This window comes from Elaeis guineensis, chromosome 10, assembly GCF_000442705.2.
Source record: "Elaeis guineensis isolate ETL-2024a chromosome 10, EG11, whole genome shotgun sequence".
Lineage (NCBI taxonomy): Eukaryota > Viridiplantae > Streptophyta > Magnoliopsida > Arecales > Arecaceae > Elaeis > Elaeis guineensis.
Genome location: NC_026002.2, coordinates 19,032,642 through 19,057,022, shown reverse-complemented (window position 1 = coordinate 19,057,022; position 24,381 = coordinate 19,032,642). Strand labels below are relative to the sequence as shown.

The 24,381-nt window shown below is 37.6% G+C and overlaps 3 protein-coding genes across 5 annotated transcripts; 1 reads left to right on the top strand and 2 right to left on the bottom strand.

Annotated features, from left to right (window-relative positions):
- The first annotated feature begins 359 nt into the window (after positions 1–359).
- LOC105052839 (heavy metal-associated isoprenylated plant protein 28) lies at positions 360–2,307 on the top strand. Its single transcript, XM_010933790.4, has 3 exons — positions 360–717; positions 1,440–1,512; positions 1,641–2,307. The coding sequence occupies exons 1-3, from the start codon at positions 712–714 to the stop codon at positions 1,826–1,828; spliced, it is 267 nt and encodes an 88-aa protein (XP_010932092.1). The 5' UTR covers positions 360–711; the 3' UTR covers positions 1,829–2,307.
- A 1,109-nt stretch (positions 2,308–3,416) lies between these two features.
- Positions 3,417–8,586, bottom strand: LOC105052840 (pentatricopeptide repeat-containing protein At1g62350). 2 transcript variants are annotated; one of them, XM_010933791.4, is made up of 3 exons: positions 8,195–8,582; positions 4,738–5,147; positions 3,417–4,415 (listed from the first exon to the last, which is right to left on the bottom strand). In XM_010933791.4, coding segments are annotated over exons 1-3 (768 nt in total). In that variant the 5' UTR covers positions 8,552–8,582; the 3' UTR covers positions 3,417–4,414. The 2 variants fall into 2 exon arrangements, with proteins under 2 accessions (XP_010932093.1, XP_073100480.1); XM_073244379.1 differs by having other exon boundaries at positions 3,417–5,147; positions 8,195–8,586.
- A 6,314-nt stretch (positions 8,587–14,900) lies between these two features.
- On the bottom strand, positions 14,901–24,381 carry LOC105052841 (AT-hook motif nuclear-localized protein 10). Of its 2 annotated transcripts, XM_073244558.1 has the most exons (7): positions 24,263–24,381; positions 24,063–24,159; positions 23,222–23,735; positions 22,266–22,318; positions 16,614–16,745; positions 16,057–16,218; positions 14,901–15,490 (listed from the first exon to the last, which is right to left on the bottom strand). In XM_073244558.1, exons 3-7 carry the CDS (start codon positions 23,649–23,651, stop codon positions 15,272–15,274), a joined length of 996 nt encoding a protein of 331 aa, XP_073100659.1. In that variant the 5' UTR covers positions 23,652–23,735; positions 24,063–24,159; positions 24,263–24,381; the 3' UTR covers positions 14,901–15,271. The 2 variants fall into 2 exon arrangements, with proteins under 2 accessions (XP_073100659.1, XP_010932097.2); XM_010933795.4 differs by lacking the exons at positions 24,063–24,159; positions 24,263–24,381 and adding an exon at positions 23,849–23,939.

Here is a 24,381-nt window from a genome sequence, read left to right as displayed (position 1 = left end):
AGTTGTTGGCATAGGGAGACCAACCTGCCACATCCTCCATGGCCCCACCAGCATTGGTTGCAGCAACATCTATGTATATTGATAAAATTATCTCAAAGTTCCATGTCTCAGTAGTCCTTTATACACACCCTAAGCAATACTCCTCGAGACAAAATACCAAACTTGCATCATGGTCCATTTCTCCCTCATGGATCTCCTCTTTTTCTTTATCCTCTTTCCCTTTTCCTTTCTTTTTTACCACTCTGCCTGCAAACACCGGACATTCCTCAACTGTTTTCTTGTCTTCGTATCCCAATCCAAGGATCTCAAAAGCCAAGTTGGACCCGTCAACGCCCTCCCAACCAACCCATCATCACCCATTGCCCCCCCTCCCTTCTTTTCCTCAGGACTAGCCTTGATCCTTGAGCTCTCCACCTCGATGCAAACGTTTGCTTGTTTCTATCCATCACCATGCCTTTCTTTGGGAAAAGCAACCAAAAGAAGATCATTCCTCAACTGAACTCTCAGAATCTACAGACCCACCTTGCCCCCTCCTGCATCCCAACTCTTCTTTTATTCATACAAATTGAGACTCTTCACCTCCATCTGCTATATAAGCAAACACTGCCCTGCTTATCCCCTTCATTTCCATTGCTTTCATGCCTTTGTTTTCTGGTGCTTCTCTCCAACGTTTTGTCATTGCTCCCCTTGCCTTCCATTCTCAGGATTTAAATGGAGGTATGCTTTAGCTCTTCCATCTTTGAGTTGTTTTCTAACGTGGTAAAGCATCATTAAAGCATTGGCTAAATCTTGCAAGAATCACTCATACAAAACAATCTCAAGAAAGATATTGCTTTGCAATGTGTCTACTATTGTGTTAGTGAATTTAGATAATGCGTTTCAAAATGGGATCAGCCTTGAGATTTGAAGGTGTAACATGAGTCTGAAAGGAAATTATCTTTTTGTTCTTCCCTTCATCTCCTTCTCATCATGAGTACTTCTCACTGAATTGCTTTGTTCCTTTCAAGTCATATGCCAATCTCCCATTTGAGAACAAACCTCATTTCCTAAGAAGGGCTTGCTTTTAATTTTTAAGCGGTGTCTCGTTAGGTATATATGTTTTGCCGTGATTTGCTAACGAAATGTCTAGGTAATATTTACTTCCAAGATCAAATTTTAGATTACTATAGTAAGAAAACAAAATGTATAGTTTTCCTTGCTTCTATGCAAGATCTTAACATTTCCTAACATCATTTTACATTAGCATTCATTCGACAGGGTCTAAAAATAATAGATGTGATCAACTTGTTCTATGACAGATCTGTTCACTTTTGACTGCATCATTTGTGCTCCTTGCTCTTTAGTCTTGAGACAAGATGAGAGAAGAATCATTAGATTACAATGATTCTAGAGCTATACTCTTATTGGTGTTTCATGTTTATATTGCTTTTGTGCTACAGACTATTGAGCTCAAGGTGGAGATGGTAGCATTACATGAGAAGAGACTGAGGAAATGCCTGTCCAAAGTAAAAGGTGTGAATGACTTTCCCTCCCTGCTTAGGGTAGTGTGAAATCTTGAAGCTCACTCACAATTGCATCTACACTTTGAGCTTTAATGATCTTTCGTAATGCTAAAGTGGCGGCGGTGTGGTGACTCACAGGAATAGAGAAGGTTGAGGTGGAGGCCAGCATTCAGAAGGTTGTGGTCACAGGATATGCACACAGGAACAAAATCCTCAAAGCCCTGAGGAGAGTGGGGTTGAGAGCAGAGTTCTGGTCCCCACAGAATGAGATACTTAGTGCCTATGCCAGTGGAAGCCTAATGATCAACAACTTCAGCTTCTTCTAGAGAATCTAATACCTCCTGATACCCTATGAATACCTTTGTTTTGTTTGTTCGTTTGTTTGTGTTTTCAGTGTGAGCACGTATTTACCCATGTTCACTGTTACAGGATCTCTGAGAAGGCAGAATTTAATGTTTTGCCACCTCAGTACTCTCTCCCTTGCTTTTTCTCTTGTGCCAAAGCATATGTACTGTAGCTCCGTGTTTATATGAGAAGAGAGAAGATATATATATACTATTGGTAAGCAGTCTCTTTTATGAAAATACTATTGCTAAGCAGTCTCAATGCATGCTTAATAACAAGAGCTTCTAATCATTTCATTAGTCCGTATAATTAATAACAAGAAGAATCCTTAGAAACACTAAAAAAGCATGCAAGAGCCTATTGTCACAAAAGAAATGCATGTTTGTCGTGCAACATCAGATTTTGAGAGCCAGGAATGAGTGTTATCTTGGCCAGTTGTCAGCTTCTGATAAAGCAATGCCATTTTGGAGCCTATGCTTCCTTCTCCTGGTCCACTCCATTATTAGCTTTTCTGCAAGTCTATTAATTGTCTCATGGTATTTTCCACATGGCTAACAATACATTAACATATGCAATCAGCTAGGAATGTATTCTCAACTGAGAGTACATAATATGTAGTATCGGCTATGATCTTAGTCATGATCACCAAATCAGAAAATATCCTTCCAATCACACCAAGAACTTACATGACATAGGAGAAAAAGTCTATTAAATAGATCTACTCAGAAGGCAAACCTTCAAGTATGATTTACAAACAATCCATCATATAGCTTCAATCACAGTTAAAGTTACGAAAAGCATGGCATAATAGGACTGTTGCAATTTACAGGAGTTAATTGTGAGATAAGGCCTTGAATCATCATTTATATTTGATAATTAGTATGCAGCAGGAGCCACCATAACAAATACAAATGAAAATTAAAAAAAAAAAACATTAGGCAGACTATGATTCCATGCATCTGACCGTGAACGAGGGATCAAGGGAAAGAATTTGGTGGTGATGGAAGGGCTGGGGCTCGTGGGGTCGGTCCTCCCGAGGAGAGGAGGTTCGATCGCTTGACCACCACTCCCATCTCCTCCACAATGCCGCTGTCCACTTTCTCCTTTAATTCTTTTCTCATCCATATTGCGTGATTTTCTCTTCTAGTTTCTCAAAGAAATCAAGAATCAGCAGACCTATGCTTATGGTCTTCAACAGAGAGCCAGTCAGTTTGAATATCATATTTAAGCTTTCTTTTCTAATTTGGCCTTTTATCTTACAGTTTGTATCACATGAAGTCAACTAACCAGTATGGCTTCTTACCACCCGGAGGACAGTTCATATTTTCAATAATCATCATACAGTATTTGCATAATTTTGGTATTTTTTATTGAAAATCTGGATAATGTTGCTGGAGTTAATCAGTTCAAACAATTGATCCAATAAGCTACGGCTAACCTTTTTGAAAGTGAAGTTGCTTTTAGATGATGCATGTAAACTGCAGTAGACGTAAAACAATCTTGCTTGCAGTCAATCTCTTACAGCAGCATATATCCAATGAAATGTTACTGTGAGCCCACAATTGTAAATCATTTAAACCCTACTTGGCATTGGAATAAGAACCTTGAAGATGGGGACTATGATGAAACTTGGTTTAACTTTCCAGCACATACATCAATCATTTCTGAAGAAACAGCAGTGATTGCACGGTGATTGGTGAATAATAATCTTCTTCAGTGTCTAAAGTTATAGATGGTGTAAGCCTTCATGAAAGAGAATGAAGGTTATCATGCATAACATTGTATAGTTACGTAAAAATGCTTGATTTCTAGGTACCTTTGTTGTTCTTCCCTTTGGTTAGCCTGTATTGTTCATCAGGTACCCCCTCAGCCAGGCTTTTCCAGAATTAATTTAAATGAATGCCAGGCAGGTGCTGCTTCTGTTGTCTCCTCTGGCTGGTAACTGTCGCTCGAGTCAGAGTTTGACATAGCTTGGTTGGGAATGTCCATTCTCCAAGCAGCAGGTTTCTAAACTCTGGATTGAGGATGATTCAAATACTGTAATTACGTAGCTTAAGCAGGGCTTGATAACATGAATAGTCCCTGCCTCTTGCAGCTCAGATCCTTGGTTTCCTAGTCAGCCAGCAGACTAGATAGCCCATGTCGCCATTTTCATGGAAGAACCACACTACTGGGAGCAGAGTATACCATTGGCACTAGCGATGCTGGAGCTTTTCCATTCCCTGGATTGTGGATCCGTAAGTGTTAAGAATTTTGGGGCTCTGCCAAGAGCTGCTTCAACATGTGCCACCCACTAGGTTTATTGATAAATGACATATACATTTTCCTCTTCCTTGTGAAAAAGTACTGCTATAGAACACCCATTTTGATCAGCCTTCAGTTCGCTGGTTCTATGTCTGTCGAGGCACTGGGTACTTGTTCCCCTAGGCACCAACATCTGTACAGGACCAGTAAACTGTGTGATGATGGAAATGGCACAAGGTCTTCCTTCCTCCTTTTTGATGGCTCAGTTCGAAAATTATTGCCACACTTGCAAAATTTGGAACTTCAGAAAGAGTTCCATAGATCCTACACCCAAAAACACATCCAAAACAATCCATCAGATCCATCCACATACTTACTGGATAATGCAGTTATGCATGAAGAGAGAAGCTGTCCAATTGCTTGCTCATGGGAAACTATTGCCTTGTAAACTGTGACAAAACTGAAACGTTATAGCCCTGAAGATGAGGTTTCAACTAAAGAATAAGCATGATTTACACCTGACCCTTTTATCATATAAACTTGCTATAAACAGCATATGGATCTTCAACAATGTAAGGGTAGTGCATTCACAGCACTAAAACAGACAAGCCAACTCTAGATGGCAAACAAAAATTTCTGCACTTACTAAGACTCAGCAACACCAGTTGATGCCATCTCTTCTGTTTTCTCTGAAAATTCCAGAGGCCTGCCAAAATACATTTCTCCTTCTTGTCTTAAAGCAATTGAAAGATCCATTTCTCCCTTGGATTCAAGTCCATTTATCAATATCCTAAATGTAGACTCATCTGGCTCACTGTCCCACAGCTTCATCAGGCGATAGCAGTCCATAGCAGAATGTGTGAAGCCAAACTCCAACAGAGTCTTTAAAAGCAAATTAAAACCTTCGGTATCAGCCTCCAAATGCTCTTTCTTCAGATATGAACAAATCAGTTCAACCTTTTCAAGTAAATCGTTGCTTGCTAACACTTTGATCATGTCAGCATACACCAATAACTGAGGCTTATACCAATGCTCCTTCCGAACCTCTTCAAAGACCTATTAGGAGGAGTGTTCAGAGACATCTCAGTCCACTTTGCTTGCATCTTGAAAAAAACAACTTTCCTATCATACAATTATTGGAAAAAAGCAAAAAAATGAAACAATGTGATATGAAATCAAGTCTACAATGATTATTCTCATAGCCCATATTTTACATCAAAAAAGAAAAGGAAGTCCAAGAAGTTCAAACAATATTGGTACACTACAAAGCAATATGATACTGCACCAGTATGCCTCTTGGTGCCAGCACATAAAAAATGAGCTGATGCACCATGTGTCCACACAAAGCAGTGCCAAAAGGCATACCAGTACCGCTATCTTACAAATATGGCATGATACAATAGGTACAGATGGGTACATCTTGGTACTTAAATTTTCAACATAAAATGAGAGCCAATAAGCATGTCTTCATATATGGAAATAACAGCATCCTAGTGTACTACCTATTGATAAGAGATGATACAAGTAAAGCTCGCTGGTCAAGTGAATTCAAGGTCACAGTTTAAACATAGCATCAATATAACAACCATATTTTCTTATCAAGTAACACTCACAAGTCATGAATTTTGGCATAATAACTTGCCATTGAAATGAATATTGGAGAATGCATTTAAGATATCCACCATAAGATGAGCTGTGCCATGTCACGTATGAACTTGATTATTCCTTCTTTAAGAAAGTAAAATCAGATGAGCCAAGTTTCAATTTCAAGCAGAATGCTTCAAAGCTCTAGCAATCTCTCTGCAATTAACTGCTATAATTCATTTCATCACATACCTGATAGTATGGGCCATATTGAACTCTGCAATTAACGGATACAATTCATCTCATTACATATCTGATAGCATTGGGCATGTGCAACTGCACAGGAGAAAAGATTGAATAATGATTATCTCCCAGCCAATTTCAGATAAATTTGATCATTTTCATGAGGGCTGGTACGAACATCCACAGTTTTTGCTGCTATATCTATTTACTTCTCAACCTGATAAGGGTAAAACAGTGAATGAAGGGATATACTTATGAAAGATGGGAATGACTGTAAAGGGGATGCATGAGAAGAAGGGAGAGGAAAAGATCAACTTCATTAGAACAAAAGATAGGTAAGAGATGACTTCTTCTCAAGGCACATCAGATAAATTAATTAATAAAAGCAGCAGCAAAGTTGCACGATTGGAAGCATTCCACTTTGTGTTGCGATATTTATGAATACGTTAGAACATAGTTCTTAGTTGACAAGGTTCTCTGAAAGGATTGTGCTAGATTTGTACAACCTGGCTTTATGTTAGGTATTAGGTTTCAATTCTGTTTTATTGAATGCTACTTTACCAATGATAAGACTCCAATTGGCAATCAATATCCATATGATTATTTATCTCTCCCTGATGAGGGTAAAATGGTGAATGAAGGGACATAGTTATTAATGATGGGAATGACTGTAAAGGCAATGCCTGAAAGGGACTTTATTGGAAGAAGGAATAGGTAAGAGATATGACTGTAAAGGGGGGTATATTTATCAAAACCGAGAAAGTGATCTAATGATGGCTGCTGCAAAATGAATGTTTGAAAGCAATTGCCTTTACATTATTATTAGTATGAATGTGTTAGAACATTATTCTTAGTTAACAATGATCTGTTAATTGATTGAACTAGATTTATACAAACGGATTTGTGTTATGTATTAGGTTTCGAAAATGTAACTTTAGGTCATGACATCTACATCAATGGTACATACCAGACATGAAATTATTGCCTTTACCTAGAATATGTTTCTGGCATTATGGGTAGGTCATTTGTGTTAAAGACACGTAAATAAGAAATCAATCCTAGCATCGAGGAAAAATGATGTTTGTGATGCTTGACCGCTCCTTTACCTAGTTTAGCTTCATGTCTACATGCAGCACATACCCATCTTAGTAACTGAATCCCTTATAACCTATTCGGATGCCAAAGCTACTTGGAAAGGAGACCGGTAGGAGTTGGAGAGCTAGGTGCACCGCAAGGTCCCTGGAATCGTAATTTATTTTTTGGGACAACCTAAACTTATGGGAAGGTTATTTAGCTTATCGCTGAAGGACTGGGATTAGAGAACCAGCAGTTACCTAGATCTCTTCAAATTCCTCTTCTTCTTTTTTTTCACTTATTTTCAACTGTAAAGTCCTGTTCAACTTCATTTATCCATGGACACTTAATTGCTAACATGTGGAGGTATGGACTAACTCATTCGGTGGTATAACATCAATTAGTCAAACATAATATTCAGTGAATCTTTTCTATCTGCGCTCTATCCAAGGTGGAAACCTCAGAAAGTTGCCATCAAGTGGCATAAACATAAAATGCACAATAAATGACAAGTTCTTCTACCAGCTAACACACTGGAGTACTCTTACCAAAATTGTCTTAGGTACAAAACATCTATTTAAAGGGTTGATGTAATGCCAAAACACGTCCATACAACATCTTCAAATTTGATGGATCATTTGGTACAGATCTTATATACACATCGAACCCCAACTTGGTTAAGGCTCATTCGTGTTTATGTTTCATTTAAGATTGATTTCAGAAGAGAAACGAGGCTCACATGAAGCGGTTTGCTTAGTTTATCTGCTAATTCTTTATGGACATATTTGACCCTCATGCGTCATGCTCTTTAGCCATTTCAATAACCCAGACGAGGAAAATCTCAAATTAAGAATGGAATACATCAAACTGCTGTTAGACATCCACAGATATGATGATATGCGTTCAAAAGAAATAGAATCCTCCTCTTGGAAGAAGGCAACTTAGCCCCAAACAAGGCCATGGTCTTTCCGGTGGATCCATATTTAGTCTATTCGCGTTTCACAGAATCATGGCAAGATGCCTGTTTGGTGGTTCCTTCTCACATGACAAGAAAAAAAGTGCACATATGAATACTGTTTAAAGAATTTCGCAATGGTCATTTCGTCACATCAACTTCCACAAGAACGAAATCATTTATCTACAGCATAAGAAACTCTAAAGGAAAAAAATGAATTTGAGGATAAAAAGGTTGAAATATGGACCTGGAGAGCGAGGAGACCCTCGCCCTGGCTCTGGAGCTCCCGGAGAACGGCAACCATATCCGCCTTGATCAGACGCCGGACCTTCGATTCGAGCACGCGATGCAGCGAATCGCCGCCGCTGATCTTGGCCCGCTTCAGGGCCTGGACGGCCTGGATCGCCTCGATGCTGAGGTACCGCCCCCTCTGGGTGGGTTTCCGATTCTTGCTCCGGTCTCTCATGGTTATAACCTTCGTCATCCCCGATCTCCACGTCTGAGGCCACTCCGAGATCCAAATCCGGCCATGGATATCTTCTAGGGCTTGAGTTTTGGAGTTGGGGCGCAAGAGACAAGGGGCGCCAAGGAGAGAAGAGTGCATGGCTCGCTCTAACGGCCTTCGACTCGGTTGATCTCCGCACCTATCCATACTAGAATTCTGCACGTGCCCGGCACGTGAGGAGAAATATTGCCACCACGTCTGACCTCGAAGCTCGGCTCAAGATCAACTGACCCTTAATATCCAAACTACAGTGAGGAATTAGCTGGACTAGACGGAGCCATGCCTCTTTTTAAATCTAGCTAGATATTTTTTACAACTTCAAATTGGGCTTAAGCTCGAAAATTTTTAGATGCTATAGACCTAAAACCATCTCAAGCTCAGACTTGAGTCCAACTTCAGCCCAATTGGACGGGTCTGAATAATCCATTAAGGTCAAAAATAGATCTGGCCCAAATACAATTGGAGTTTAGCGAAATTCTTTATTCACTGCACGCAGTGCACAAAACCGCATACCATGCACGGTGATTCACTCTAGCATAAGATCGGAAAAAAAAAAAAATTCCTGCCGATGTCTTTGGGACTAAGCGTGAGCGAATCACTGCGCACGATATGCGATTTTCTGCACCACGTGCAGTGCACAAAGAATTGCTCTTGAAGTTTAATACTTCGTACTTGCATTAGGTATGAATGGGCTAGCCAAAAATTAGACTCTCTCTTATAGCACAAGGAAATGATACATGATACATCAATTTTAGTTAAACCTATTTTAATTCTTCTTTACTTCCTCATCGTTCTCTCCAAATAACAAGATAAATGGGTATGAGTCTAAATTCAAGCTCTATTTCAGACCTTGTTTAAGTTCGAACTAAGCCCGAATCAAACCAATGACATATTTGAATCTAGCCTGAAAAATAAACAGGCTCTACATTAAGCTCAAATCTGGTCTCAACTCTTTCAAGTCTAGCTCTTAGATCAATCTAAAGTCGGCTCAACCCAAGCCCATTTCTATCCCTAATCCAAACTCGAACTTTACTTAATTAAGAAAAATAATAATAATAATATTTGAGATCGGTTTGACTTGCCTTAAATATTAGTGGAGCTATACTCAAGTTCAAATTTGAGCCTTGATCATAATTAAAAAACATCATTGTTTTTCATGTACTAATTCCATCACATGAGAATAATAGTTAGAAAGCTTGAGACGGGCAAAAACTATCTTCTAGAGAATCTATAGATAGTAAAGTAGATCTATGATTATTAGAGCAAGTTATCTAGCTTTTTAACATTAATAGTCTTGTTGTATATAAGGATGTCAATTCAAACTTTAACTTTAAAAGACTGAAGAGATAAAATTTTTGTACCTCTAGGTCTTTTATCCTCCTTGCTGGATAGAGGATCTTCTTTTTCCAACATTGAAAATAGCTTTGCAACAGTTGTTGGTATTTATGCTCGCCCTGAAGGTATCACTAATCTAGAAACAATCTTAGTGGATTGGATAATCTTCTCTTTTAATCATGTAAGATATCTCTTCATCTCATTATCCATCGAATAAGAACTAGTAGCCATACTCACCTTAGTCCTTCAATGCACTTGAAGTATGGATAGCTCTTCTCTTAATTGCTTATATTACTCACACTATGAACATGCACTCCCACAGATGTAAAGGATTGATGCTCTGATATCAACTTGATCCAATTAAGGAGAAGGAAGATTTTCTTCAATCTGCTCCACTTAGATCTCTCAAAGAAAAAGATAGAAGAAGAGGAGAATTTTCAAAAAGTAGAGATCAAGTTCTTTTTCTTTGTCTTTTATTTTTTTCATTGATTAAAAATGAGGTACATAATTTTTATTTATAATAAGGAGATTCGTCCAGACATAAATTGGATAGGATTCTTTTTAGTTCTAATGAGACTTTTTTATCTAAAATAAATATATCTTGTAAAAATAATTTAGAAAAAGCTAAAACTCTTCAAGAGATAGATCTTAACTTCTATATCAACTTCACCTTTTGTCACTTTGTAGGTTCTTCTTGAATTAGACACTATGCTTGGTCAAATAATTTCACCCTAATTGCTAAGGGTGCCGCCCCCTTATCGGGGGGCATCATATAGTAAACCTTAAAAAATTATTTGATTAAAAAAAAAAAAAGATCATCGAAATCAGACAAGTTATGGTCTTTGAAAATTTAGTTTACGAATTAATTTCTCGATGTAGCAAATCTTGTTCTTGGATCCTTTTCAGCTCTACCATAGTGGTCAAAGTAGTCCATATTGAGTTCGATGATCCTTTTGGATCAAAAATGAATATTCCAAACTCAAACATCCTATTTGAAAGAATTGCATGGATTTATCCCATCACTTAGAAGAACTAGATTAACTTTGTCAACAGAATAGACAATGAAATATAAATACAAAAAAAATATTTTAGATGAGTTTTTGCATATATTCTTATATACAACCAAAGCTGGCTGAAGGGTAAGGCCATCAAAGCCTTTGCTTCAGGCTCCTGCTGGAGGAATGTCCATCGAAGGCCACTGAAGATCCGCTAGAGGAATATCTGGTAGCTGCCGCCGCCTGATCGTCGAAAGATCTTGCGAAGAAGGTGAGACGACGAAAAGAGACCAGGAGGCCGTCGGAGGCGCAGACGGCAGTGCCATCGATGGAGAGGATGCTGATCCATCTAATGGCAACGAAGGCCTTGAAGGGCGATAGGGCAATGTGTGACGGTGGCAGCGGAGGCCTTGAGGGACGACGGCGGCAACAGAGGCCTTCAGGGGCGACGGGGCATCTCCGACCATCCGGTGAGGTTCCAGGCTTCTAACCCAGTGGCAAGGAAGGGGCGAAGGGCTGAGTCTCCATGCGGGCTCCTTTTTTTTTTTTGAGCAGTAGGCGTTGAAAGAAATAAAGAGGCTCGTGGTTTTTTTGGGGGCTTTCCGAGAGACCGAGATACTGCCACCTGTCTTCCTTAATTCTCTCACTTTTCTAGTTGTGTATCAATTTTCAATTAATCAATGCTTTAACGATTATATTTTTTTTATAAAATTAATTTTTTATTTTAATTTATAATATTCATTTCTCAATTCTTCATTTCCTATTTTCTTTGCTCTTCTCCTTAGTAGAAAAATTCTAAGATTCCAACTTATATTTTCTGATTTCTGTACTTCTACATAAGGTAATCAGTTTCAGTTGATTATTCATCTCATTTGCAATCAGCATTCAATAATCAGATAGTATTGTTTTAACCTTTACAAATTTTTTTATTTAATTTAAAATTTATTGTTCTAACCTTTGCATTCAACAATCAGATTTTTTTATTTTTCTAACATTTGCATTCAACAATCAGATTTTTTATTGTTCTAACATTTGCTTCTCATTTGTAGATTTTTTTTTTAAATTTGAAATCTTACTTAAAATCAACAATATCTCAAAAAAGATTGAATAGATTGGTTATATTATCAATTGAAAAAAAAAAATATTAGAAGAACTTGATTATAAAAATTTAATTAAAAATTTTACATCTAAAAATTAAAAAAATAAAATTTTAATAAAAAATTTATATAAATTTTAATAAAAAAAATTATTTTATTATTTAGCTTTAGACCTCTTTATGTGTTAAGCCGCCCCCTGTGTTAAACCAATATTGTTTCCCCGAACCCCGTAAGAAAAAGGAATTCAAGAGTGAAAAAAGAACGAGGTAATTGCAATTTTTAAAGTTTGTAACCCCCGATATGGCTGTCATGATCAACATGCTAATTTTTTTTTTCCCTCGGAATCATGTATTAACTGCCAAAAGAATTAACGTCATTAACTGATGTTATGGATTTTGGTAAACATAGACCAAATAAATGCACATACATAAATACATGCATGTGTGCGTGCAGTCGTGCATACATGCATATATTTGTGAATGATACAATAACAAATGCCAATAGATCAGTGACCAGAATAACCAACAATATAGTAGTTTAAGAAATGAATTACCTAGTGTAAAAATCTTATATCTATAATGTAAATTGAAATATCAGCACTTCTTCTTAGATGCAAGACCCTCAACATTTTCAGGAGAAAAGACTTTCCAATCAAACACTCTATCAAATTTCCCTTTCTCTGGTGTTTATATATCTAACTATAAGATTAATGCTGCTCTGTCACTTTAGATCTAGTCAAGGAAAACTTTTGTCCAGGTGTATACACAGATTCATATATTTAGTTGAAATCAGTCATGCAGACTGAACCAAACATACTCATGGCCAACATGAGGGAAATAATATAAGGAACTTAATGGTCAGTTCCTCAAGCTCACAGCAGTTACCATTCAGAAAGGCCTCACTCTCAAATTTTATAGTAAGAGATCAACAAAGAACATATAAAATCCTCCTCCACTGGCTATTAACAGTCAAATCTAGCTCATGGTTCATCCAGCTAGCTATCGGAGTAATAGAATTAGAAGGTCATCCAGCATCAAGTCCATGTGTTATTTTAATACGTTGCCACCATCCTGTTGCTTTGAAAACAAGCCATGGAATATATACCAACATGAGAAGTGCACCCAATATAAGCCCATTAGTTATTCCAATGAGATGCCACCATCCTGTTGCTTTGAAAATAAGCAATGGAATATACACCAACATGAGAAATGCACCCAAATGAATTGTGCAGATGGTTTCGATTCTTACCCAGAAGCGTTTCAGATTCCTCTAACCATGGCTTCCATTGTTTATTTGGTACTAATCTTCTTACACAGGTTGTGGTGCAAGCTTGTTCCAAAAAGGTTACTGTTATAATACTTATAAACTACTATTGGAGTTTATTTATTACTTCATGGTCTAATGGCTCCTGCATATTGTTCACAGTGTTATGGGTTCCTTCTCATTATAAACCTGAAAGTTTTAATCTCTCGGTCCTTCTTCACAGTTCACTCAGCTTATTATATATACTACAAAGACATACAATATGACAGGCAGTTTTTCATCCTCATGATAATCTCATTACCCATTAAGTCTGCATGTCCATTTAATTCCTCTCTCTTTTTGGCCGCTTTTGTATCCTATGTTCACTGCATTCTACAGGGTTATCTTGCTGTTGCTCATCCGAGAGCTCTTTCTGCCTATACTTGTTATTTGCGGAATATATTATCTGAAATCAGAGGTTTGGACACTGCAACCTCATATTTGAACTTTATCAAAGGAATTTTTCTTAGTTTATATATGCAGTCTAAGCCATGGAAGCCAGGAAATTATTCTATTGATATTCTCCATGGACGACTTCAATATTTGATACTCTACAGCAGATGCTTGCCTTACTTCATACCTATACTCAGCATAGAAGACTACAAGTTCTGCATTGCAATACTGACTTCATACATACTTCACTGCTGTTATCAACAGTTACAACTAGTACTAACATCACTCCTGTATTTGCTGTTTCATAACTTGTATCTCTGTAACTATACAGATGCTCCTTTTGTTTATTGGGCTTCTGTCCTTTCCTCTTTGTTCCTTCTTTATATTGCTCCTGCTTATATTTTGATTGCAGGACGTTCTGACCCTTTACGTACCTTCTTATGTAATTAGCCACTCATACTTGTACTCTTTCTATTTTATTAATATATAGCCACTGGCACCACTGTTTACCAAAAAAAAAAAAAAAACTATGAGGTAGTTACCAACTAATACCAATTTATCGTCACTGAAGTATAGTATGGTGATTACCATAGAAAGGTATTTGTTCACGATCCTAACATATAATTTCTGAATTCAGATAAAGGCTTGACAGTATAAATAAGAAGAAAAATAATATTCCATCTAATCGAATCAATGGGGATCAGTCAACCTACAACACCAAGTCAAGGTCGGCATGTTGATGATATTATTTTTAAGGTGTCACTTGAAAAAGACTCTAATTTTAAGTTTTGAACTACTCGAAGTGCTGGCAGTAGTTCAAACTTAATAAAAAAATTTCACAAAATTCACGGACATCCAAGATCTTACGCTCCTATTTTCACTGGTTATATCTCAAAGGATTCTTTAATAAATGCTTTGTGATCACAATAATCCCAATATTTTCACCATACCATTATAATTTCTTTATATTTCAAAAGGAATCTTTAATAAACGCTTAGTGAGCAAAATAATCCAAATTCTTTCACCATGGCATTATAATTTCTTTGATCACTCATTCGTTTAGATACCAGAGATTCCAGGTTCAGTTCTTGAATGGTGTATCTCTAGAGATTTGAACTTGGATAATTATAGCAGGTCTCTCTCTCTCAAAAGTTCTTTTCTCGCAAGGCAATGCTGAGGTACGACCACCAATTCCATTCAGATAGTGAAAAAAATTACCGGACTGTGGGCAAGCTGAACACCTATACTTCCAAAATTAATATTGTGTGAGAGAGAGACCTCTTATCGAACAGATCTCAATGAGATAAAGCAGAACATTGCCAAGCATGATGAATAACTGTCAGATAATATACATCTTCAGTCACATATAACTAAACAACACCCCAGTGATACATCTCAGGTGGGGTGCGGAACATAGACCAAACAAGAGCTACAATTTTCTCTGTACTCCATCCTTTTACATGATGCGCAATAAAGTTGGTAGCATCTATATTTGAGGGGGGTGAGGGAGGTCACCAGCAACTGTTCCCGGCTGAGCAATATGTAAGTATACATTATAGAAGATGAGATAAAGGACTTCGGATTTCTGATTTATGGTTACAAAGGGTATAAATTAGGTTACATTGAAAAGAAGACAACAGGAAAAAGTCGTTTCGACAAATCTTAAGCATCAAAGTTACAGAGGGTGCAAACTGCAGTTACTTCCATGGCATGTTTGACAAGCCCTGCTGGTTGCTGTTATCGCAAGCACCAATGTTCTGGTTGAGTGAGCTCCCAGGATCGTCATAGGACTCGTCCAGTATGCCCTGTGAAAACCCAAAAGGACCAGCAAGCTTTCCAGGGGCAGATACAGGTTCTGAGGGGTTCACTTCAGTTGTCTCTTTCTGCCCATCGGCAATAAAACTGCACACTACCACCTGCATACCATTGAGAAAAGAAATTTGCTGAAGGAAGAGCGTATAAGGCATTATTTATAAAGTTTGTCAGAATGCAAAATCTGATCAACATGTCAGAACACCTTACATAAAACAGCATTTTTTGTTTAGCATCATCTTGTGTAAATCATTAAAACGCAATCCTTTCATACAGCTTTATACTATATTTAACATTTAAAGCACATGCTAAATATACATTAGATTTTGCTACATGCACTAGCAATAATGATCTGCGGGAGAACATGGACAGGGATTTTAAAACTGTTTTGATCATTTAGGTGAGATAGGAAATTCATTTAAATCCAGAGAAGAGATCAATTTTTTGCTCTGGAAATAAACAAAACTAATTAGAAATACATGAAGGTTAAACTTGTGAAAAGATATGAAGAATGTGCTATAAAAGATTTTTCTGAGGAACATTTTCTCATTCTGTAACATTAACTGGATCAAGCCAACATATTACACATAAGTTCTGAACTTATGTGGAGTAAATTTATTAACCCCAACCAAGATAGATGTTGGAAACCCTAATATGAACTGAGAATGACCTGGACAGGAGATGCCGCTGTTAGAAGCCCAGCCACTCCACCGCCCAAGACACGACCATCAGGACCAGCCAGAGACACACTCAGTCCCCCTGTTCGGCTACGCTGCCCACCATTCTCTGACAGCATGAATGAGCCAGAGAGTGACAAGATTTCAAATCGACCCTGTATATTGACCACAAGGCATCAATGATTGGAAGTGAATTGTGACCAACAACTAATAAAAGTTAACTGGTCAAAAGCATAAATTTCGTATCCATGATACTTCATTAGTGAAGCGCACAATTCTACAATTACTAAAAAAAGATCATTCACCAGCAGCACAAAGACCAAATTGCTGCATTTCCACCCGAATGAAGGATAGTTACTGGACTCATAATCCAGTTACATGCACAGCTTTTAATTGGTATGCTCAATATATGTGGGAATACATCAACTAAACAAAGATAATTAGACTTTTGTCAAGGAAACACAAACAGCTTGAATTCTGAAAAACACAACTCTCTTGTACCATGCAGATTAATATGTATCATCAGTTGCAAGTTTCTAAAATTACAAACCTCATAAGTTACCGTTCCCCCAGATGTTGCTGCCTGACGAAGAGTCACATTTGAAACAGCACCATTAGCTGAAAGAATGCAAACAGCATGTGGTCCTTGCTGCGAAAATGCCATAATTTTTGATGCAATATCCTGAAACATTAAAAATGTATTAGTTGATATCAATTTATTTTTTGCAGATTTAGCTGTGAAAATTCAAAATCAACATTGAACTTAACCTGCAAGACCTGTAACCCTTATACCATCTATTTGCTATTGACTCATGGATCAAAGTATAATGAACAGAAGTATGGAAAACTTAAATGAACAGACAACCTATAAGAAAAGATAAACTTCCCCAAAAGAACCACCTCTATATACCACAGGCTCCCAACATGGTGCGCTAGCATTCAGAGGTGAGTTTATTGGGTCTGTTTAGGATTCTTAGACTGAAAGGGGAGGGATAAAAACTATATCTATGGTGCTGGCACAAAAGCACATACACGGAGGGGGGGGCGGGCCTGGGGGGAGAGAGAGATGCATAAACTGGAAATGCATAGTTCGGTGGCAATGTCTCACAACACTCAATATGCCCGCCATGATAGACTTCAATGGAAGAAGACGTGGCACATATGTTGGTGAGAATATTTTGTGAGATGGTCCAATGATTATAGGGTGTGGTGCCAAGGGATTGTGGGAATGGATCTCTCAGTTTTATTCAGTCATTTGACTAATCACATCTCTTTGGGCAAACCAAAGGATAGACCCATGGTTTCAAAAATAGAGGCCTTCTTAACAGTTTTGGAGAACCTTTATTACATTAATGTCCTATAAAATAACAAATTCTATATACATGTTATGACCATTTTTATGGCATCATATGATAGTCAAAATAGACATTTCTTTTATATTAATAATTAAAAAACTACCATATATAATGCAAATCCTTGTGGTGTGTCTCCGTGCCTAAGCAACCTGATGCATTCTCCTCCAGTCCACTTAGAAGGAAAGAATCTTGGCCATTGATTGGGCTCCTATTCACTGGCCATTTGGATTTCACTCACCATTATATGAGTTGGGGAAAAAAAAAGGAACTTTTCCTCAGCAAATTTATCCAATGTGATTCACCACCCCCATTACATAACAGTTTATCAAGGAGATGAACACCTTCTGATCCTCTCTTCCTCCTCTCAAGCGTTTCAGTGGTCGACAGGATCACATGCATCCACCAAGTATGTCTCCTCTTAGCTATCATATGCATTGCATTTAGAAAACTGGTATGTGATGCCATATGCCATGCCAGTGCTTGGCACTTGCAAGCACACATGCAAGCCACAGGATGCCGAGCATCAGGACATACCCATGCTGCATGCTGGTAAGCTATTGGAGTGGCACGTGCGCATATAAATGTCATGGTTAGGTACAAGTTTGTTAGAACAAGTAATATATTTAAAAACCTTCACAATTCTTTTTCTTTACACTTTTATATGTACAAGTTTGAAAGCGTGGTTTTGATGCAAAACAGAAAAATAGATTCTAAAATTAAAAATGGGATGGATGAATCAGACACTACTTGATTCATGCATGTTCAAAATTGTTAACCAACAGTTCCTATCTATTCCTTGATCGCCCCCCATGTAACATTCTCTGGGAAAAAATGCCACAATATTTTGTTTTTCCAGTAAACATGAAATATAGGCACATCAAATACAGACCTCGGGTTCAGCTGCCTTTGTTCCTCTATTCTCCAATTTATTTTATTTTCCTCTTCACCATTGTTTCTTTTTATCCCTCCTTTTTTGAAACCATACAAAAAGCATGCAGATAGAAAAGGCCCCTGATACAAACTGACTAGAATTACTTGAACTTGCCAATAATTTGTTCCACATTGAATCAACAATGGTCCAGCTTGAGATGGCACATTTTTTCTCCTGTACATCAATAGTGTACCAGTCCACAAGGCATAAACATGCCGACACTCACCAACTAATTATTTCTGGAACGGATTGGTTGGTCGCATTGCTCATAAAAGAAAATTATTGTTATAATATTCAGATAAGAAGAAAGGAGTAAGAATTTTTCGACCCTAAAACATGTGGATCTCCTGTGACTATCTTCAGCTTCTTGATTGTGAGCTCAGTTAACACCCTATGCTTTCCTTTTTTCTAATGTTTTCTCAAAGCAGATCTACCATCAGTTTAGATCTTCAGGAAAATTGGATTACCAGATCTGAATTACAGTGGCATCAGCATGAAAGATTATGCAAGTTTGAGATGGCATTGGCACCAGAACAAGAATTTACATTGAAAAGAGAGAGAGCATGTGTGTGGAAACCTTCCACCAGAGCACCTATTTAGATCATTGGGTGGCAGAAAGTGTTCTAATGTGCCTTCACTTGCTGATCTTAAAAGATTGAAGAGATGATAGATGATTTTAATCCTATAGAGAGACCTCTAGTGATCTGAAAGTACAGATGCCTCAGGATTCACCAGAGAAAAGGAACTGGAAATTCTAGAGGTCCACAAAAGGAACATCTTACAAATTTAGAAGCAACAATTTCTGGTGGATGATGATCTAATTGGAGAAACTCAAGAACCTGAGAGTTTGATTTTAAAAGAAATTTAATCATGAAAATAATACAAGTGAATGTTCAACTATATGATTGCACCCTACTGATACAGTGATCAGCTCTTCAATCATTACTTGGATTAATGGATCTTGCCATGAGTTGACACACAGAGGAGGTTTATTGATCTAACTATAACTTCACATAAGGCAAAAGTTTTAAGAATTTTTATCAAGAGCCCTTTAGGGTTTTTTTTTTTTTTTGGGTACAAAGGGTTTATTTTTCTTTATGTTTATCTATTTTCACCCATATGGGTCTCATAAGAGTAATGTGCTAAATTTTTGAAGAAGTACTGCACATATTGCTTCTTTTGTTCATTTCATTTTAGGGTTAATTCACTGAGGGCTTAAAATAATAAGCTTAATGGTCTGCTCGTTTGGGAAAATATTTTAAAGTTTACTTTTTTCTTCTCTTTTTATTTACATAAAGTAATAAACCTCACATTATAACAATTAATAGCATCTCATTTTGCAACTAAGAAGAAAATCCTTATTGAAAGTAGAAAGCAATGGGATTCAACTGGTCAGCCAAGTGGCCTTTAAAGGGCCATCGAGTAACATAATTCTCACATTTCCTCTTTTTTTGGAGTGTTTAAACATGGTAACATCCACAATTTTCTTCCTCTCGTTCTTTGACTGCATCAAAACTTTATCCTCTTACTTTCTGCTGCTATTTCTCACATCAAATCAAAAATAAAATTTAATTTTCACACATAAACCAGTTCACCAAAAATGCTTCACATTAGTTGAATGAAAATTATTTACTTGTCAAAAGTGCATAGGGAAAACCAATTATTACATCTTGTTAGCAAGACATCACCCAATGATCCTAAGAAATAGAAAAAAAAATTGAGAAAAAAATAACAAAAGTATACTCACCATCACCACCAAGATCTCTTCCCATCAAAATGGGTCGATGACTGAAAATCAGCATATCTCTAAGTTGGGAAGACTCCACTAAAGGATTAAGAAAATATTTACAATAGACTATCAATTTGACATCGGCCCTCTAAAATCAAGCACTAGCTTCCCATCATAGGCAACTTAGATAAAGTAGGTGCTTGCCATGAGACCTAGAAGGCAAGTTGGTGAGAGGGAAACAAAGGTTTAAGTGCTCGTCTATGCTGGACTATGCCAGGCTAGTGGCACAAGGGGCATGCACATTAGCCACTGTATATTACATATTGTGAGGTATTAACATAAGTTGGCTTTTATCATCAGCATAAGTTGATATAGCTTGAGTCCTATTGGTACCCGACCACTATTAATAAAGAAATTGCAACCTGTCCCAGAAAAACAGCTAAAGCTATTAATGAGATAGGCTCCCTACATAAGACCGACTGAACAAAGGGAGTTTCTTTTCAGGTGGGGGGTGTGCAAAAGGAGTTAAAGGGTTTTGGACGTTGGGTTCAATGGAGAATTTGGTGGAAGAGGAAAAGATTGTGAGAACCCATGCAAGTGTCTGTTTAGTCCCACACTGGCTAGGTACTAGATAGATCTTAGGTACTCATACGGGGCCAAGGAACCAAAATAAAAACTTTTTGACTAACACTTTCGGGTGGTTTGTTGTTATAAATGGTATTAGAGTAGACATAGCCCATGGTCTATGTGGACCAAGGGAGACTACAACATGGCCCGTTTAGGTTGATCATCGGCTGAATATGGTGTTTGTGATTAGATTATTGGTCTTTGTAATTTAATTTAAATGGATTTGAATATCTAGCGAGGATGCTAGAGCTTAAATAGGGAGATTGTGTGAGGGCCTGTGTGGGCATGTTTAGTCCTACATCGGCAATATACTAGATAAATCTTGGGTACTTATATAGGCCAAAAAACTCAAATAACACTTTTCAGATAGCCTTTTTGGGTGAGGCCCACTGTTGTTAGAGAGATGGTCAAGGGAGATGACTTGATCAAGGAAGATCATAAGAAGAAAAGGCTAGATTGGGCCAATCCGTAAGTGACACAAATTGCAAATAAATGAGACCCGTCTATACATCATAACAATCACATTGAACATCGAAAGCATGATGAAACTATGATACTATTTCTGCTACCTAATAATAAGAAAATTAGTTTAGGGGCTGAAAAGTCAAATAGAGGAGCATCTATGCAAGATATTATACTTAGAAGAGGAATAAAAGTGACTGAAAAAATGTGCTCTCACCCATTCTAAAGTATCTTGCCACAAAACCATGTTAAAGTATCATTGCAATATGGTAAGATAATTAAGATTTACAAAAATGTTCATGTTGAATGCTAACTCATTACAAAGGTGCATCAAGTACACCAAGGAAAAATTTTTTGAAAAATTTGATTATATTAAGTAATGAATACACTAAGGCAGCCTTAAAAATCAGCAATAAAGCAAGCACAAGGCTTGGAATAAAAACAGCTTCTAAGAAACAAATGTAAAGAGGGAACAGTTGTTCCAGTTCATCATGCTTATACCAGGCATATCCATTCAAGAGAAAAGCCGTCATTAGCTATTCCTACCACAAAGCCTTTATTTATGCATACCTACCTTTTTCCTTTAATGGACAAAGACACTCTCAGCCTAAAGTAATCTGAAAAATCTGAGTCCAATAAAAATAGGAATAACTATTCTTGTTCCACTCTTTTCTTATCCCAAATAAAAAGTTAGCCTAGAACTATTTCTAGACAAACACTTGATAAAGGGTCGGGATACATAAAATATATTAAAATTTCAAACATTCACAGGAGCTTCCTAGTTATATTTAGCATGACTTTACACAACTACTAACCAGATAAACAACACCCTGTTTCAAAGTTGATAAGGCCCCTGTAGTTAATATTATGATGACAGATAAGTTTAAACCTTGAGAACAAAAATTTGTGATGGCATAGGTTCAGAAGTAAAAAAGAAAAGGTGTAAATATTCATAAAGCCAATCCCCGATTTTGATTCAGGACAGAATTTTTTTGGTTTTATATAAGGAACTCAATTCAATTGTGACGAACTTCAGCAGTGAAATGCATTACAGACATTTAAAAGAGAGTCATTATGCATGAGAAAAAAAATCAGTACCTCTCCGGTCTTGATTGCAATAATATGAGGTGTAAAACCAATCCCAGCTGATCCTGCAAAATATTTTTTTCACAATAATTAATACTGTACATGAAAAAGCAAATTTAATGGAAACTATAGATGAGTCATCAACAATACCAATAATTAAATTCAAAAACAAAAATCTACAAATAAGGTATGCACAATCAAACATGAAAACAAGAAACAACCTTCAAAAACTGATAGTCAATACCTCTACCCAATATGGACATAATGTAACTTGTATTTGCAATAACAAATTAAATAAAAGTCCAAGTTTTGATTTTTCAAGAATTAGATACAGTATCTAAATAAATTCAACAATTTCAACGAAAATCAACAGTACTTTGATAGCAGAAGACTGCATTAATATAAAAGCCAAAGTCAAGCCATCTCAAATATTGGGCATTAAGAAATAGTGACCAACAAACATGACTTTCCAAATCATGCATTATTAGAAGTACAGACTTTAAGTGCTAAGGAACACATCCATGAAGCCTTTGTTGGATCAATCATTTCTAAATTTCCAAAACTTCAACGGGCACAGGAACAATATCTAGGACACAATAGTAATTTCTGCACATCTCACTTCCAGCATGTCAGAACTACCAAATAAACTCAGTTTCTACCAGAACAAAACAGTCTTTCTTTTCTATTTTGGCAGATTAAACTCCCTCCAACACACTCACTACCCATAAAGCTCCCATCTTTCTGTAAGACACCAAGGCAGATTAACTCCCTCCTAAACCCTCACTACCCATCAAACCCCATCTTTCTGTCAGACAACAACAAGCAAAAGCCGAACAGAAATATAATCCCTTGTTTCAATAGCTTAGAACCAGCAACATCATAAGTTCCAAAACGTGGGAAGCTGACAAAAACATAAGACGTAACAAACCGGATAGGAAGTAGCAAGAGAAAGAGGAGATTGAGATTACCCAGAGCTACCATTTGCCGCTTCTTGCTGGAACCCGGCGGCCGTCCCCTTGCTTTCTTCATGGCTCCTGCTGCAGCAGTTGCAGCAGCAGAGGAAGAAAGTGGAACAGCCGAGGCACTTGTGGTCGGGGACACGGTGGTGAGAGGAACGACGACGGTACCATTGGACCCATACTTCCTCGGCCGTCCACGCTTTCGTTTGAATGGCTCTCCAGTGCTGCCACCGAGGCCATGCGATCCACTGGCTACCGAGTTCCCATCGCCGCCACCGCCCCCTCCTCCAGCGTATGAAGGAGGAGAGTTACCGCTTATTGATTTATACATCGGTGTTCCATCAGAAGAGGTCACCAATCGCATGCTATACACCGGCGGCTGCGGTTGGACTGGGTTTCTCTGGATGGTTTTGGCATCGGATGATTCCCCAGCTGCCATGGCTCCTGGCTCAGACCTCCCTCCATATGCCCAAAAATTAAATTTTACAGTATTATTTGGGGAATTATTACCCTCTGCTCTTATCTGGAAGAGAAACGAGAAAAGAAAAGCAAAATTTAGAAATTTATGCAACCAAAGACTTGAGAGTCTGCAGATTTCCCAACATACAAAGAACAAAGGGAGAGAAAATGTCCCACAGGAGCGAATTTTATACTCCGAGAATCTAATGGAGGGAGGGAGCTCGAAAACCCTAAGAAGCAGCATGATTTCGAAAAACCCTAAACCCTAGGCTCGAAAGTTAGTTCCTTGTGCCTCGTTTTCACAGTAAAATATAATTTCAGACATAATAACAATGGAAAAACGAGCGGAAATTAGGAGGAGAAAAAAAGGGGAGAAACAGTGGAAAAATACCTGGCCCTGCTTAAAATTCAGCGGAAAATTCAGAGAAATTATGAATTCCTGTTGCCGGATCCTTCCGAAAATTCCTCCTTTTTTAAAGAAATTTCACTGAAATTTCACGGTAAATCCGCGAATATTTCAGAGAAAAAAGGGATGAGAAGAATCTGGGCAAACGAAGTCAAAGGCAGCGGCGACGGGAAGAAAACCCTTACCCAATCGGAGAGCCTGAAAAGCCTCGATAATGATTAGAAAATTGGGGAAGATCATACGATTCCTCCCTTTTAATTCCCTCGAACTCTCCTGCTGAGGGAGCCATTGGAATTATTATTTT